An 18,289-nucleotide genomic window follows, 5' to 3' on the forward strand; every position below is an offset into this window, starting at 1 on the left:
CACCGGCGGAGCAGGCAGTGGCGGGGTTACTGCCGATCACCCCAGCTGTTGCTATAGCAAAACCATTGCATAACGCTCGCATTAAATCAGAGCGCGGAGGAGAGGAAAGCTAAATGATAAAGGTCGTTGCATTGTTGTACTCGTTTTGTTCATTGTTGCTGAGTCCCGCTTAGCTGTTGCAAATTGAGTTCCAAGCATAGTTCCTGGCTGGGCTGCTGTGGAAGCCGGTGCAGGTTTTCACCGGCTGCAGAGGGAGAGCAGGGCCTTGCCTAGAGCTCACTCATGTAATCATGTAATTGGGGCATTCACATGAATGGGGCTGGCAAGACAGTGCCTGCAAAAGGATTGTTTGCATGACTAGAAACTTTGCATGTCAGTAAAATTTGTGGGATCAAGCTTGCAGTTAAGATAGGTGTTTAACTTCTTGATACAAGCTGTCTTATGAAAGGAAGCGATTTGGTGGTAGTAATAAAATTTGTACCCAGCTAGAGAGCTCAGGGCATCAGAACCTCAGTGTTATAAAGGGTGGGTGCACCATGACTTCAAGAAGTAATGCTCCTATATCATTGCGTAGACCAAATGGATTGCAGGAGACGGTTGTTTGTGGGAGGCTGAGGAGTCAGGAAACCTCTTTTTGGATGAAATTGGTACAGGGAAGCTGGAATGTTGTGACATGGGAAGCTGCATTTGGAATCAGGCCATCATCCTCTTGAGATCTCTGCTGAAGTTGCATCTGCATTTACATAAGTTTTGGCATGAGAAATAAATGTCCATGAAGTGACTATTCTGTGCTTTCTCTTCCTAGATGATTAATTAAAATGGCTGAGGAATTGATTTGGCTACAAGCTTTCTCCTGAGGTTTCTGACTGCAGTTTATTTGTTATGTGGAATAGACCAAGGTCTCTCTCTTTGGTAGGAGCGATTATGCTTTTGGCTCTCCTTCTCTTTGAGGGTCTGGCCCATGCCATTAAGTCAGTGGCAAAGTTCTGTATGACTTACCTGGGTCAGAATCAGAACTGCAATTTTTGCCTAAACAGTATGGTGTATTTATCATTCCAAGAGCAAACAGATTTAACATTAAGGTTGTGATGAAGTGGCGCTAGGTTTATTTGGCATATACAGGTTGTGGTATTTCAGTCATTAGCCTCTGAAGGATTTTCCTGGCTGCTGTGAGAGACTTTCTGTTCCTTCACCTTGGGTTTGTACCCTTTCCACTGTGCGAGTCCTAGGCATGTTACGATGCATGTCGGGAACTTCATGTGCCAGTACTGTAGTAAAAACCTAGCTAGGAAGAACACACTGCATTCCCCTTCCACCTGTCCGCTTACTGCTCTTCTGGCAGGAGAGTGAGACCTCCTGCCCAGCAGTTTGAAACTGCAAGTCTGTCCTTCTTGAACCAGTGGTGCCAGGACTCGTGTTAGTTGAGCATGGTTTCTTGGTGCATGGGTTGATGTACCCTGTCCCAAGCTCTGGTATGCTGCGCTGTTCTTTTTTTCAAAGCATTTTACAAAAAAAAAAAGAAATTAGTAAGGGAAGAGTGAAGTCCTGTGGTCTGCTCCTCAGAGTCCTGGTTTTGCTGGTAATTTGTATTTCAGTTTTAAAACGTAAGTTTTGATTGTGGGGTTGTTGGGCTTTTTGTTCTCACTCAGGACAACTTGGGCTGTCAGACCCCAGATAAATTCCTAGGCACTATGGCAAAGCCAATAATAATAATGAGGAAGTGAGCACAGCTATGAGCTATTCTGGGAACTGCCTGATCATTTCATACAGGCTTGACGATGTTCATTTCTTACAGTACAGATGGTGCTTTTGGAGAAGTGTGGTCTGTGTTCTTTCCCTGTTATTGTCAGAAATATCAAAGTGGCCAGAGACATCCCGAAGTGGTAAGTAATTGAGCCCAAGGAGCTAGGTGTTAGTAGAGGTGAGTCTGTCCACCTTTTTTGGTTTCAGATCAGTTTATCCCTCCTCTGGGAGCTGACATAGACAAGAGCAGATTGTTCTGGGAATGTGGAGCGAAATTCCCAAAGGCCATAAACTTCTATAGTCTGCACTGTTCAAGCTCTCCACTGAGCATTTCCATCAAACATCTTCTGGGCTGAGGAAGGTGTTGAACTGAAGTGCTGCTACATATATGCCTTTGCCCAGCAATTGTGCTCTAAGATGCCAGACACTTGCATGTTTGAAGATGTTTCTCTTATTAGAGGTCTGCAGATGAGATTGCCAGATGTTGCTAATAGATCTGTTATTTGTCAGTCATTTGGGACAAATACCAAAAATGCACTTTGCCAACAGATACTCAGAAAAAGGTTGGTGAATTCTTGTTTTCCTGAACTAGGTAGGGACTTTAACGGTCTACTTTCCTGCATACCTCTCCAAGATGTGAGTGGAATTGACTTCATTTCACACTGCACTATTGTCTGTTGCCTAAACCACATTTCAGTGGGCCAGAGGAGGAACTGCTGACTCATAATTCAGCATGGCAGCCCCAAATCTCATGAGACTACTAAGTCTAGCCTCTGACTGACGTTTTCAGTGAACTCTGTTAATGGCCCCCAACAGATCACACAGAAGTCCAGCTTCTATAAAATGAAAGGGAGGCTTCTTGCCCAGCACTTGGCAAGTCACTACTGGCAGTCTGTAGTGCTGGAAACTGCTGGTTGTGCTGGAAACAAGCTAAATGGTGGCTGGCTGAAAATGTGTCACTGATGTGGGATCTGTGGGCCCCACTCAGTCGATGGGCACATAGTATATGCTGCTCACATAATGGCTGTCAGGGATGAAGGGCTGCATCTGGCCTTGGCTTGGCATGTAGTATATGTGCAAAATGAATGCAACTCAAACATGAATGAAAGTTGGGAATAAAAAGTAGCATAAAACACAGCACCCAACTTGAGGGTGAAAGGTAAGGGGAGCAACTGCTGTATTTTTTAAAGAATTCTCTTTAGGGACTTGAACTTAATTGTTTTGTTACTACCAGTCTCACCAGGGATCCAGATACACTCCATGGCACTGTGTGGTTCCTGCAAACAACCCGTTGCAGATTTCTGCTCAAATTAAAGCTAGGGCTTCTCAGCGTAGTTTGGAGTGAATGAACTAGAGGCCCCTCCTTCCTCTGGCAGCTGAATTCAAAGCTGTGCATGACAGCAAGGTATTCGGTGCTCATTGCCTTGAGTGATTGGTCAATCAGTGGTGATGACTGCACAGGTTCTGATGTGTTCTTCACACTGGTTCCTGAGCACGTTCCAGCAGCACAGTAATAACATGAGTGTCACACATGGAGTGTGACACTTGCACGTGAGACTCCCAGGTCTTGTTTCTCATCTTGCAGGTCATATGTTTGCAGCACAGCGTTGGGGCAGTGCTGTGTACTAAGTGCATGTCAGCCACAGATGTGATTTGCTGTGTGAGACCAAGGATCGGACAAGGAGTTGTAGACATATGCCAGAAATATTGTTCTCCACCAGTGTGACCCTACTAGAAGTCATGTTCCTTAGCTGCAGTATTGCATGGTGACACCTTGCCACTACGTGACCAAAGCAAGGTGCCCAGTAGGCGACACACCCAACCCCCTGTCATGTGGTTTGGCAAACAGGGTCTCCATCGTTCGGATAACATCTGGCCCAGATGTCTCAGCTTTCTTACGTGCTCTGGAGAGTCTGGGAAATTTTAAACTTTAAATATTGCTGTGTTTCTGCTAAAAAGGATATGTTCCAAGGAGTATTCCTGGTATTTGCAGCTGAAAGCAAAGCGGTTTGTGATGACACTTGATTTGGGAGTCCATTCGCTATTTGGCACCAGCCCCTAAGGAAATTCTAACTGCTTGAGAAGACGTTATCCTTGTTGCAGAGTTCCTCTGCACCACAGAGGCAGAGCTGTTCATTGTATCCATCGTTTTGGAGCTTCATGCAGTCTTTTACGTGTTTTGGGCCAAGCCTTCAAGTCAGGACTAAGGTGTTGAACTTGATTCCATTCTCTGTGAGAAGACAATGCAGGGAGTAAAGACAGGTTTGGGGGGTTCCCAGTACCCAGGATTGCCAAGACATATGTTTTAGATTTTGATCTAGAAATCAGAGAACAGACATAACACTTTTCTTAGAAGGATCTCAAACTTCTTTACATAGGTGTGAACATACAATTATTTCCATTTCGCAGGCGTGAAGAGCAGAAGATAGGAAAGCTGTGACTAAATCAGTGATTAGTTCAGAATTAGCTGAGATGAATTTTGTTTCCTGTCTTACACAGCAGGGCCTGATGCCCTCTCCAAACTAGTTTTTAAAAGTTACTTTTTAGAACTAGCTTAAGCCACTGTAGTTTCTATGCATTTCTGTTCTTGAAAGGCACCATCAATTGTTTTTGTTTAAAGACATTGAATATGAACTTGTTCCTACAGAGCTTTGTGCTGTAATTTATCAACAAGGCGCTGAGGCACAGACGTCAAATGAATACCAGATTTCAAATTATGATAAGCAATTGTGTCATCTCTGTGAATAGACATTAAACTCTGCTGAGAAATCATCAATAATTCATTAAAAAAAATAAATTAGTACAGGGACATTTGGATAGGTCTTTGCAAACAAGCAGTCCTGTGTTCTGTAATATTTCCTTTGAATTTAAACCCGAAGGATGCTTATTTCTCAAACAGAAACACATGATCATGCCCAAGTCAAAAAGTTAGTTTTCTAGAGATCTAATTACCATTTACCTTTGGGGAGTTATGGAGGTACTTGGAATATTATCTGACAGAGGTGCACTGTGTTTTCACACAGCTCAGTGGAGAAGCATGCACAGCTTGCCTGGACTTTTGAGCAAGCTGAACGGAGTGCTCACTGTCTTTGTGTTCTTTCCCTTTACACATGACTTCTGCCTGGTATGGCCACATTAGTGACGTCAGCACTTACCTGGCATCTCAACTTATTTAATTTACCTTTGAAATTTGTATAAAGTAGGTCCAAACTTACACATTACAAAAGTTAAGGATGGGAGAAAAGTATTATGTCCATTCTGTTTTTTTTCTTTTGTGAAATATTTGAAGTGTATTTTATTTCTAACATTCCAGTCGCTGACATTTTCACCACTTCCTTTACCCTCTACTTACACCAAAACCTAAGATTCTTATTTCCAATCTTAAAATACAAATCTCAGAGTAATTTGGGTTTCTTTACTATGAGGAGAGGGAGGAAGCTGCTGGTGTAAAAATTTCAGCTTGAGCTTCTCTGTTGTAGGTGGCTTTTCATTTGACAGTTAGCATCCTGGCTTAGTCCATTTCTCTCCTAAATTGTAGATTGTTACATTCCAATAAGCACACAGCATCTGTTCTCTGTATAACATGATGTTGCAAGATGCTGATCGTTTGTCTAAGTGTGCTCTTTTCAATTGAATCAGAGATGTACATGCAGCCTAACAGCAATATTTCCCTCCTGTCTGTAATTGGCCATTATAGGAAGAGAAATTTATAAATAGTTATTAATGTAAGGATTTAGAGGCTCTGCTTCAAGATCTAGGGCTAGCCTGTCTTAACTTATCTTAGCATAATCTCAAAAATAAAAATTCTCTGCTCTACTTTAGGGAGCATGAAGTAATTTCTGTTTATACAGTTTTTTCAATTACTTTGATGCTATGATATAAAGGTCACTGATTGCCTCTAGTCATCACATGGCTTCTTCAATAATTGTGCACTCACGTCATTTTCTTCTGTGGGATCTTTTGCTTTTTGATCCAGTTTCAATTGCCCAGATGTTCATTTCATACAGTTAACTTTATACAAAGGGCATCCTTTGTTCCAGCAAACACATTGTGGTCATTGTACTCAGCTGGGAACTTAGTGCACAGCAGTTCACCTGTTTCCTATGTAAGCCACCATCAATCTACTGACCTTTGTGCTGATTTAATGTAGAATCATTCACTGGGGAGGGGAGGGATAAGGAGGAGAAATTACGCAAAAATGTTTCCTGGTCCCTAGCCTTGGATTGATTAAGGTCATGCTGCAGGATAAAAAGGCAATAAGGAATGGGAAAGCTCTTTCATCTTGACCCTTTTGGTGTGTAGTGGAATGGAAAATCACGTTAGTACCTTGAAAGTTTTACTCTGGTGTCTCAGAATGTATTAATGGAGACCTAAGCATCTTCGAAAAGGAACGCTATTGCCACTCCACTCCCTTCCCTATCACCACCTGTAAAGGCATCATGTCAAGGCAGAGAGAGGGTGCTTGCCAGTCCCCATCAGGGTAACTGTCACATAGTGAGAGGCACTGCTTCATAACATACCCAGGGGCCTGAGGATTCAACAGATTTCAGGAGGGACAGATCTCAAGGTTATTCTCACTGGCAGTGTCCCATATAGGACAGCCCATTTCCTGTTTGTTAAGCCACGTGGACATCGCATAGACTAACTGTTTAGTTTAACTTAACCTTTAGAGCAGTCACGAGAGCTTAGTTCATGAGCAGAATAAATTCCATGGAAGGCTTTGAAAGAAGATTGTACGTATAAATGCACTGGCTGTTGCTAAAAGATCTGTGGAAGGTGAGCAGTGGAAAATTGGACAGAGTTCGAGTGGTATATCATGTAAGAAGGGTGTAACTTGGCAATATATATCTGTGAAGGTTTTTAAATCTCTATCTTGGCCAAAAGAGACCCTCCAAATGACAGGAATCTAGGCATCTTGAGCCCAAACGTTCCTAGAAAGATGACCTTACAAAATTGTCCAGGCTACTGGCAAGGATAGCATTACTGGCAACACGCACAGTGTTTTAATGGCCAAGGCTGAGGCATAAGAGGAGCTACGCTCCACAGCCCACAGCAGGCAAGAGGAGGAGGCCTGGAGAGGAGCTGGCATCAGGCAGTGATTGTTAACATTTCTTTCATTCAGCCAGCTGTAAGACTGCTGGGCAAGATCCGCACAAGGCTGATTTTTGGTTTAATGTGCTGATGTGATTTGCTGTGGCCCCCTTGTAGCTCTCTGCTGCCTGGGACAGGCTATCCAGGACAACCCCTGTATTCTTCCTGTGCAAACCTTGGGAAGGGGAACTGCAGATGCCAGTGTCTGCTCTGTCTGTTCAGCTTGGCAAGGAGGAAAGCAAGGAGGCAAGAAGGAGAAAACCAGGGGTCCTGTCCGGTTCTCACTACCAACAGTGGATGGTTAAATAGAAAGGTACAGGTTTTTGTTTTCAGAAAACAATGTTTCCCATGACTGGTCCTGCTGAAATCAGTAAGCAAAGACAGACACTACCCCATACTGCAGCAACTGCAGCACCATAATTCTCCATTTCTCTCTCTCTTCAGTCTATAGATCTCTTGGCACAGCTGTAAATTCCCTGTACAGTGCACAGCATGGCTTTCACTGAAAAAAGCTGGGAAAACAATATTTCTGGAGCCTTATTCCATTAAAAATATTTTTTTTGCTGCTTCTATGCATCTCCCTATTTTTCCGTGGTCAACAAGGGTTGCATCCAAGCAGCCACCTGCATTCATTATCAGTCATGTGGAATGCCCATAAACATCACTTCCAGACCGTAACAGTTTGGTGGAAATGAGGCCAAGCGACCAAACCCCTCTACTCTTTCCACCAGCACCCTCCAGCAGTGTGACCTGGGAGGCCTCTCCAGTGCAGGATTTATATCTTGATCTGTCGCAGTGACCGACAGCAGCAACGAGGAGCTCTCTGGGGCAGAGGACAGGGAGGGCGGGTGTGGGGAACCGTGTCTCCTGGGACAAGCTCCAGTCTGCTCCAGGGAATGTGCTAATTTTCACTCCTTTATAGTCCTTTATCTCAGCCCTTCGACCTTGAGCTCAGAGGCATTATCAGCCTTAGCCAGAAAGGCAGTGTGGAGTTAACCATTTAAATGCTGAATGTTTCTCATACTAAGTCCTGACGGTAAAACCACAATGAATGCAACTTATTTCAATAGTGCAGCAAGTCAGTGGACTTTTCAGGCTTGGTGAGGACTGATTTATGATATTAGGAAAAATACTTTGTACTGAATAGTTGATTTTGTGAACTACAGCAGCTTCCAAAGTTTGTATGTCCCTACAAAGTTCCTGGGGCATGTAGAGACCTCCTGTAAGAATGTATCTTGTGTTCATTGCTATAGGGTGTATAGGAACTTGGTTTTCTTAGTCACCTTTTCATCCTTACCTGGACCCAATTATTGATATCCAGAGCACAGGCAGAAAGTTATTGGTCTCATGCTTTCAGCGGGGTCCCTACTATCATGGTAACCCTTAAATTTTTGACTTTACAAAGTATTATACAAACTCTTACCAAAAAAAAAGTAATTTCCTGGAGCAATCTAGATTAATGTATTGCCAGTTCTACTGACTTCTCTGGGTGACTTTGGGCATGTCATGTGTCACTTTTTGTGTTTGCAGAATGAGCTAGGAATACTTCAGTGGGCCATCGTGACTATTAATGAGTTATGAATGTGCTTATATACACGTGTGTCTGGTTTGGCAAGATTAGCTTCTCTGTCTTTGGTGCCTGACAAACATTATGCAAGAAAAATAATTCCTTTTTCTTACTAGGAGTGAGTGGTCTCTCCATGAGAAGCAGTAAGCTGGAGAAACAGAATTTTTTGCAGAATATTCCAGCTTAATCAGTTCAGTGTTCATGGAGTTAATTTGCTCATGCCTTCAGATTGTTTTGTTTCCAGGGATTCTAAACCGTTGCCTCCAGCTGTTCATTTCCATTGAACGAGGGTGATCTTTATCTGTCTAAACTAGTTAAAACCTGCTCCACTACCCGGCAGCCTTTTTGGAGACAGCCCAATAAAGCTGAGTGCAGTGGCTATGACACCAAAGCCTCCTGGACATCATAAATTCCAAGCCCTACTTTTTTTTCTGACCTCTCACTGTTTGAGCACCCCTCCTGTTTTAATGGGACTCTTCACTTCCTCCACAGCTCCATTTAACCCCTGTCCAAAAAGAGGAATGATATTTGCATTGTAAGTGGCCAGTGAAGAATCCCTTTTAGACTAATTTACTACAATATTATCAGATTAAGCCTTGACATAACCTCAAAGGTACCATTCGAACAACTGAAGGACTGTTAGACTTGCACTTAGACTCTGCTCAGTGTGCATGTTGCTTGGGATGTTTTAGCTGAAGCATATTTTTAAAATGTGCTCCATTTAAAGCTTGCTGTGACGTGGTGGGACTTGTAATACCTTCGGGGTCAACAGAGCCACTTCCTCTTCAAACATGAGATGTGAAAGTTTTTGTTTAGAGCAGATGAGATGCAGGTTTGTTAAGCTGATGAGACAACCACCAGATGTACCAAAGAATCTTTCCTATGATGAAATTCAAATGTCTTGTATACATCAGGCAAAGATGATGTCTATACAAGAGGGAATTGCAAACAACAACAAAAATTTCTGTTGTTGGTAATACTGCTACAGGGACCGTAGCTAGAATGTGTACACTAATGTAGAAGTGCCTTCCCTTGTTGCTGGGATTTCTAACAGCACATTATTTTGGCCTGTGCTGAACAGGAGTACATAACACAACAGGTAAAATGCTAATGGTCAGTTTGTACGTTAGGCTCTTCCTTCTACTACTACTACTGTTAGCAGTGGGAAAACTTGTGGCCAGAAGACCTCTCATGAAGACCCAGGTTGAGCTTTACTTTGGAATGTGCCGAGGAGACATTTTCCTGTTGTTTTGTTGCAGATGTTATAATTCTTGCTCTCTGGGGAGTCAGCAAGGCGCGAAGAGTGTTGGGAGGTAGCACCCCTGCTTTCTGCAGCAAACAGCTGGATCAGTTCAGATCCAAACCCATGTGTCTGTGTGAGAACGCTGTGCAGTCACTTTTCTGCTAAACCACTTCACAGCAATTATCAGACTATCAGAAGATGGAAAAGGTCTGAGAAAAAGACCAGTTTAACATATCATTATTGGTCTTTAGCAGCTGTGTGTTATCCTATTGTTACTAATAACCTTTTTAACTTTGCAAGCAATGTTTTCTTGGCGCCATTCAAACATAATGGCTGGGGGGTCAAATTCAGCTCTCAGTTGTGTAAATATGAAATAATTCTGTTGGCTGCCTGGTGTTATTTTGCATTTGGCTCATGGTGCCTTGCCCCTAGGAGGCTGCAATCTAAAATACCCAGGCAGAGTATTCAGTCATAGTATGCTTTGCATACCCAGTTGGTATGCAAAGCATAAAATAAACAGATGAAGAACTACGATCAAATCCATGCAATATAATTATGGTCCTATTGTCCTCTGGTTGAGGTTAATGGGTTATTCCTGTATAAATGAGAGCAGGAGTTTGCTTGTTACTTTTCATATGTAATTCACCAGTAGATTATGACTGGAAAGTCTTTCAGGAAAATGTGTTTTAAAACGGGTTTTAAATAAGAGAAAGTAATTTTATTGGGTTGAGTAGAGAACAAGAATCATTGAACAAAATAGATGTTGCTTAAAGCAAAGCAGTCAGAAAGTCTGCCTTAATGGTAAGAAGAAAGGGAGACCTTGGCAAATCTATGAGGAGGGTGTTGGAACTGCTGTTTCCCTTTCAACCCTCCAATATACAAGCTTGTAAAACTCCTAAGTAAAGTTCAGTGGTTTTATATGATAAATAAATTTATCTTGATTTCATTCTCTGATAAGAGGATCTCTCTTTTCTAGCGTGGTCTTTATAAAGTTCTCAGCAGTGAAGTGACTAATTGCACTTCTCATTTTCAGGGATCTTCCAGATAATCCTGCTGTTGAATGGGACACACAACTCCTCGCAGCCTTTGTGCTAAAGCATATAGAAGCCAATAACATCAACCTGGTAATGTGAAACTTTCTACAGCATAGGCAATTTCCACATTACTCTTGAGCTAGTGTTCTAGGCTTTTTCCTTCCCTCTGAAAGCTTTCTTTGAAGTCTTGAAAGTTAGGATTTTGCTTCTGGATTCTCTGTGAAATAGCCTAGGTATAAGTATACCTATATATAAGTATAAGTATATATATATATATTCATTTTGAATATTTGCTTTATAATGTTTATCCATTTCTCTAGCTAGATCTTATGAAGCCTCTTTTGGGTTGTAGTGCCACAAGCCTTCACTGAAGTAAAAGCTTCAAATTGGTTAAAAACTGCAAACTCTGTTGGAACTAGTAAGCGTCACGGTAGTACATCTTGGGGTTCACTAGTTGTAGAAGACCCTCTGAATAAGCCCAGCTGAATTTCAGGTCTAAAATGATACCTGAAAGCAATTTTGCATTTTGTAGTTTAAGACTTTTTGTGAGTATTTGTACAGCTCCTGTGTCTTGACAAGTAAGACATGGTCATTCTGATGCACTTCAAACAACTGCTAGAAGATCAGAACGAATAGAATTGCTCCACTGAAAATTATGGAAAAGGATGATGGTGTGGTTTGGATGTATCTTTCCTCTCTGGAGATCTTTCTTTGCTTCCCAGTGAGAAATAAACGGTGGAGGAATTTTGCTTTACTAACTCCTCAAATGTTTTCTATGTTTTAAAGCAACCATTTTGCCCCTGTTGCTAGGTTTCATTGATGAAGAGAGCCCATCTGGGATTTAGGCTTATGCTTAGGCTTAGATTTGAAGTACGTTGGCAGGCGTGTGTTAGAGAGCTAGATTAGCAGGGATATAGGTCAGGATTGAAGAATATTAAACCGTGGAGATTTCCTAGCACTGGTATAGGAGGTTTTTTCCCCACAGAACAGGAATAAGGGCCTAAGCACAGAAAAGGTTGTGTTCTGTTCTTTTCTGTTGAACCTTGCTGTGATCAGGCATGTCACTGTCACACACTGATTAGCAGGAAAATCACAAAAATCTTAAAGCCTTTCAGCAGTTCACAAAACAAGAAACCACATCTCCTGTAGCATGAAAGCCCCATGAGCACAAAAACCAGCATCATGCATCCAACTCTGTATTGATTCTGAGGCTAATTTTCCATGAAATTCACTGCTGTGCACAGAGACAAATGCAGTTTTCCTGGACTCTTTTTGTGCCTTTTGGCCCCATGAATAGATAGGTTTTAATCTAATCTGAAAGCTCCTAATACAATAGGATTTGTATTGCATGTTTGTGACTCTCATGGGCACTACTAGGACAAGTGCACCAGAATCCCAGTAGAAATTCTGAAAACACTAGAACTCCTCTAGATGGTTAGAAAGGGTTAGATCTTTGCCTCAGAGGAAATTGAACTCAAGCTGTTTGTGCTGGGGGAGGCAGGAGTCTGCCACTAACATAGCGTGAGCTGAAAAATCAAGTGCGGGGTTTTCAAAGCAAGAAACACGCACAATCACTAGAACTCTACCCGCTGTGCTGCGGGTGTCAGGTATAGCTGTAGTAACAAGGAACACTGTGGCAGGGCCCACTGCGTTCCCCTCAGCACTTCCCTGAGCAGCAGTGAGGACAAATTACTGTAGCAGAACATGTCAGCAGTACCAAAGGCCACTGAAGCAGCTTCTTGGGGATGGTGGTAATGAACTGCTCTGTAAACTTACATTATTTTAAGTGTCCCAAGTAATCACACAGGTCTCACATGTTTGCTATAATACCTTTCATTTAAGAGCAGACCTAGTTTGCCAACAACAGCAAGGCAAGTGCCTAATTACCTTTGTCTAACATTCTGCATTTTAAAACTTCAAAGCTTGCTATCTGTTAGCCATTCTTAGAGCATCTCTGCTGTCCTGAGACAATGGCCTTGCCTTGAAAGGTAAACTGAGTCTATTTTTCAGTAATGTTGAAATTGACAGAATTGGCTTAACATGTTAAAAGAGCCTTGTCAAAACATTGTGTTGTTTCAAACACAACAAGCTAACTCAATGGAGTTAACGTGATTGGAAGACGTGTATTGTTTTAGCTATCCCAGTGGGAAAACTTTCCCCAGTTCTCCCCCTAGTCATAGCATAGACAATGGTGTCTTTTATTTACAGAACATATGTATCATCTGGCAGTGGAGAAGCAGGCTGCAATTCCAACATGTCTGAAAGGAAAGATTGCAAGGCAAGGAGTCGCACCATGTTATGCGTAGTTTTGTTCCATTGCATAGTTACTCATTTCCTCACTTGCCCTGGAAGTCCATGAGTAACTCAATCTATTTGAGAGCTACAGGGACATATTTCATCCAAGCTCTACATTAAATAGTGCAGACAGAAATTAACAGTTGGTGTACTCAAAGCCAAAACTAATTTATAGACTTTGGAAATTATTTCCTGCCTGCTGGATTTATAAGCAAAAGCCAGTGTTGCTGGGAGAGGCAGCCAAGGCTAGTCTGTCTTGATCCAGATTAGAAAGTATTTGGTGTATAAAAAAAATAAATTACATAGTATTGTGTGAGCACCAGGCAGGCTCTAGAGTATGAGGCTCTACTAGAGGCCTTAAGGCTCTACTCTTAAGGATCTCAGGTTTGGTGATAGCAGAGCTTGGATTAGGAGGCGACATTCAGACTGTTTGGGGCAGATGCAGTGCCGAGACCAGAATTCAGGAATACCACGTTCTTACAAGCTGCTTTCCACTATGGACTGATGGAAACATCATCTGTACAACTGTTTGTGGAGGAGTCCCATTGTCTTGGGTCAGCTCCAAATCAGCCTAGAAAGCCAGATCCTTCTACAAATGGCATTCAAGTTGGAGCTTATATTTGAGAGGGGGAGTTCAGCTCTCATGTTTTGGATCTCAGCCTCCACACTCTCCTAAAATTTGGGAGCATTTGAATGTGTGATGTTTGTAGACAATTTTAAATGCTTTTGCAGAACACCAGATATGGAGGGCAGCATGTGGAGTTTGCTAGAGGAGGCAACAGAGCTGGGACAGACTTTGGCATCCCTTTTCCTCCCTTCCTCACTTATGTTGCAGTCTCCTCAGGTGTGCTTTGGGGTACATGAGTGGGAGGCCCCCAGGACCTTTCATTCTAAGAGCCTGTGCATGACTTACACACTTGCAACTCAAACCCGGTAGACACTGGGATGTTGATCATGATTAGATTTTTCCTTTTTCATCCAGTTGACCATTCTTTTTAGTCTTTAGCTTCTCTGATTTAGTAGCAACAAGAGACACCTCCAAACATAGACCCTCCCAAGAGGATCAAAGGGAGTTTGAATGTCACTGGCCGCTGCAAGTGTAAGTCGGGCCTATGAAATGATGCTCAGAGGAAGGCCATTAGAAATGGAGTTGCTTGCTATGCAATTTTATGGGATGGCCCTTCTTAAAAAGGAAGGAGACCTTTCTATCCCCACCAATCTACTTGAGCAGATGTGTGCTCTGTTTGAAGCATTGGATGACGCCAGAAAGAGTGAGGGAGACCCACAGCTTTGAGTGCTTTTTTCCTCCGATGCACATGGTGTGTAGAAGGAGCATGGACTCCAGACCTCTCAGGATTTTTCTCTTCTGCTAGTAATTGAGTAATTTCCTCTGTGCTCTCCCTCCTCCGGAAGGGATTTCTGGACCTGTTTGTCTTGGCTGTTGCTCTGGCTTCCAGTAGTGAAAGCTCAATTTCCTGAATACCAAGGTCACCCAGAAGAAAACCCTGCAACACCAAGGGCAGCGGTTCCCATTTCAGAACAGGTGTGGGGAGGGAACTCCCTCTTGCCCTAAAGATTTCATTGAGCAATAATTTCCATATCAAGTATATTTCCTATCCCAGCCTTTTGCTCCCTGAACTGGCTAAGCCTGTTTTTAACCCAGACAGTTTCAAGATGTTCAGGTTTTCTCATCCTGCCCTGATTGTTTGCTTGATTTCATCATCAGCCTTGTTCAGGTTATGTGCTAAAAGCAAACACACCAGCTAGCTGCACCATGTGGAAGAAGCAAATGCTCCCGTGTGAAAATATCTTCAGCATGTGAGAAAGAAATTCAGATTTGTTATCAATGAAACGAATCCCTGAAGCCAGAGGAATATATTTACATGTGATTGCTGCCTGCTTTAAGTCACGAGCACCGCAGTGATGCTGTGGAATCAGTACCCTGTTTAGACAACAGACTTCAGAGCCCATTGGCTAATTTCAACCACATTTGACAGCAGGGTAGTAGTCTTGAAATGTTCTGTTTGTACAGGTTACGTGAAAAGAAATGATCAGGCAGAAGAGACAAACCCTCTCTCTGTCCCCATTTAGTAAAAAGGTTTAGTGCAAGTCCAGCCCTTAGCAGACTCACACTGTTATTCACCTGCATAGGAATTTATTCCGCCTGCAGTGAGTGGGGGACATTGTCATCTTAGGAAAGTGCCACTCTAGGTAGGAGTGACTTCAGAGCATGTTTTTTCTTATCTGTAAAATACAGGGTGCTATGCTGGTTCCCTGAGCTGTACAGAATGTAATAATGTCTTTCCCAGATGAGCTACTCAGAAAGCTGATAGCCTTAGGGAGGGCTTAGCACCATGCCAGACCATGGAGTCCCTGCAGAGAGTCTCTCAGGTAATGCTGATGTACAGCAAAAGCAGCCAAAGCCAAAGACATAACTTTTCTCCTTATAAAATAAGGATTGACCAGAAAAATGCTTCTTTGTACCTGAACGAATCCAAATTGGGTCCTGCCACTTCCTGCCATCAATGAATAACCCCACTGCTTGGTGGCAGCATTATTACAGCCACTGGGCAAAGTGGAAAGTCTAATTGTGGACTTGTACTGGGTGGATGGGTTTATAAGCAGGCTTGTCTGGAGTTTGTGGTTTTTGAAGTATTTCTTATCATTGTCTTTGTGTTTCCTCTCCCTCTTTACACAGTATCTCCTGTGTTTGAGAGAGCCTCTCCTGTTGGAGGGTGGAGTAGCAAGTTGCAGGACAGGCAGGGCGGCTTTTGATCTTCCCTTGATCTTTAACCCAGTACTTCAGGTCCTGCATATAAAATAGATTTTGAAAAGGGAGCTGTGGTGAGTAAGCAAGGCAGTAGCATTTCCTTCCTTGAAGAGAGAACAAGCTGGCAAGGAAGCAGACATTGATTGAAATGTAGGGAGGTTATGGTTTCTTCCTGGTCATAGAGACGGGAGCTGTGGAGAGCTCTGCTGCCTGGCCTCTCCCAGAGCAAAAACCTAACTTTAGGCTGTCCAAGGACTGTCACTTTCACCATCTGGAAAACCTACCAGCACACATTCCCTGTCTGCTCTACACTTTGCGCTGCCAGTTTGTCTTCTAGGTTGGAAGTGGGAGCCTTTAAGAACCCACTTCACAATACTGTGCAGAGTGAGCCCTTAGGGTGGATGCTTCACCCCTGACACATTATTGATAGGTCTTAGGGCAGGGAGCCAAGGGTATTCTGTGCTTTGGACGGTGACTTGTTAGTGCTGTGTTCACGCATTACTTCTGCATTATGAAGTTCCCATTTCTCCCTGCAGAGAAGCAATAAACAATATGATCTTCTCATTCAGCGAAAAGCCTGACTTGCTTGTAAAAAAAGCGCAGTCAGCTGATTCTTTAAAAAGGCTTGTTCTTATATCAGATTATTTTATTACTATGTTATCCTGTGATGAAGCCTCATTACAATCAGGACGGTAGTACATGATTGTGTTGCTCTTGTTAAAGCAATATGTCCTGATTCACAGTACAACAAACTATAGTTTCACCCTGTAATCTGCAGGCATTCTAGTATGTTCTCAAATCCAGGAGAGAGTGATTCATAGAGCTGGACCTCTTGGGTCAGGAACAAGTTTGCAAAAGATCACTCTGAAAGTAACCTTTTGGCCTGGTAATAAGTAACAAGTGCATCCTGCCAGTGGGAACACGGTATTTGTCGTCTTTCTGTTGTTCAAGCTGTTAGACTGTGTAGTCGTCTAGTTCCAGAGTGTCTTGTTTGTTGAGTTGTATTTCTGTAGCATGAGTTCACACACAAGGCCTCATTGTGCAAGACAAAAACAACTCTTTAGATAACAATGGGCTGGGACAGTACTGTGTTAGAAGTCAAAGTTGGTAACTGCAGTTTCCTTCTTCAAATGATTATTGTTCTATGATTTGTTTGCAGGTGGTAACCTTTGATGCAGGAGGAGTGAGTGGTCATGCTAACCACATTTCTCTTTACGCTGCTTTAAGGTACAGTGTTCTGCACACTTAATTGAATGCCTCACTATAGTGTTACAGAGCGAATGTGGTGTTTGTGTGTAAGCAGAAAACTAATAGCTAGAGCCAAGAGCAGTATTAATGTAACGGATATAACTGAGTGCCAGGCTGTGGGACACGATACTGTTTGGAGAAACTCTTACAGCTCTGTAAATGACTTACAGCATCCTTTATTATTCCATCTGCTGGTGCTTTGCCAGTCTCCCTTTCACTGGGCCCTCTTTGCTCTTCCTGTCCTTGATCCCACTAAGATACACCACAGATCACTTTGCACTTCTGGTTTGAGGAGAGTGTGTGAATAGCTGATGCCTGAGCTGGTGATAGCTGGATTTTGGAAAGTTCTGCACCATTGTTCCAGAGGATATTGCCATCCTGTCTGGGTAACTGAATTTACCTCTCTGACCCAAGAATGTTGCTCTTTCACTGGAGCTGTCCCTATTTACCACTCTTCCTAAGTCAACTTGTTCCTTTACCACTTTATTCTTTACATTCTGAGAATCTCTGTCTCTGTGCTGTGATGTGGGAAGGTTGCTAGACAAAAATCCCTTGTATTAAAATCACCCAAATTCTGCTGGCAAGACAGCTACTGTATTTTATTTTAACCCTCTGTTCATTCAGACCTCATTGTGTCCTAGAGAGATCTCCCCCAGAGCTGCCCCTGCCTTTCCCAGGCAAGAGAAGAACTCTTTGCAAGTATATCTTGTATTTTTAGCACACATTTGTTTTCTGAATCATCTGTGCAATTCAGATAACTCTCTGGCTCTCCTTGCTAACAACACCACAGTGATTTGCCTTTCTCACTTGCCTGGAGAAAGCTGCAGTGCCACAGAATCCATTCTGTGCCTACTGAGCTCCTCTGGGAAGATGCTGAAAGTCTTTGATGCTATCTGGTGGCTGGAATTCAGCGTTAGAGGGGATCATGGCTTTTCCAAGCAAGTTCTGAAATACCCTAGCAGAAGGAAAAGGGGTGGAGTTAAAGCAAATTGTGTGTTTGTTTGGGCTAAGCGGGGAGATGCTTTCCGGCACAATGTTATTTGAGATGTGAGTGAGGAACAGAGGTTGATGACCGATGCTCATACCATTGGCACAGAGGTACTAGAGAGCTTCCAGCTGCCTGGACCTCAGTGTTTGCTCAGTCAATTGCCGTACGGCCTGCAAATAGGAATGGAGGGCAGATTGTTAGATGTCCCCCTGCATCCTGAAGAGATACAGGGAAAACAAGCTAGCAGCTGAATTATGTATGAGAAAGTTAAGGAAAACTCTCAATTTTAATCCCAGCTCTACTGTTGTCT

At 42.8% G+C, this 18,289-nt stretch overlaps 1 protein-coding gene across 1 annotated transcript in view; it reads left to right on the forward strand.

Annotated features, from left to right (window-relative positions):
- PIGL (phosphatidylinositol glycan anchor biosynthesis class L) overlaps window positions 1-18,289 on the forward strand; it is a 65,036-nt gene that overhangs the window by 31,882 nt on the left and 14,865 nt on the right. Inside the window, exons 4-6 of the mRNA XM_009278177.2 lie at window positions 1,796-1,883; window positions 10,678-10,768; window positions 16,903-16,970. Of these exons, the coding sequence (XP_009276452.1) occupies window positions 1,801-1,883; window positions 10,678-10,768; window positions 16,903-16,970 (242 nt within the window). The 5' untranslated portion in view covers window positions 1,796-1,800. The remainder of the gene's footprint in view (window positions 1-1,795; window positions 1,884-10,677; window positions 10,769-16,902; window positions 16,971-18,289) is intronic.

The sequence above is a fragment of the Aptenodytes forsteri genome, unplaced genomic scaffold (assembly GCF_000699145.1).
Source record: "Aptenodytes forsteri isolate BGI_AS27 unplaced genomic scaffold, ASM69914v1 Scaffold66, whole genome shotgun sequence".
In the NCBI taxonomy this organism is placed as follows: Eukaryota; Metazoa; Chordata; class Aves; order Sphenisciformes; family Spheniscidae; genus Aptenodytes; species Aptenodytes forsteri.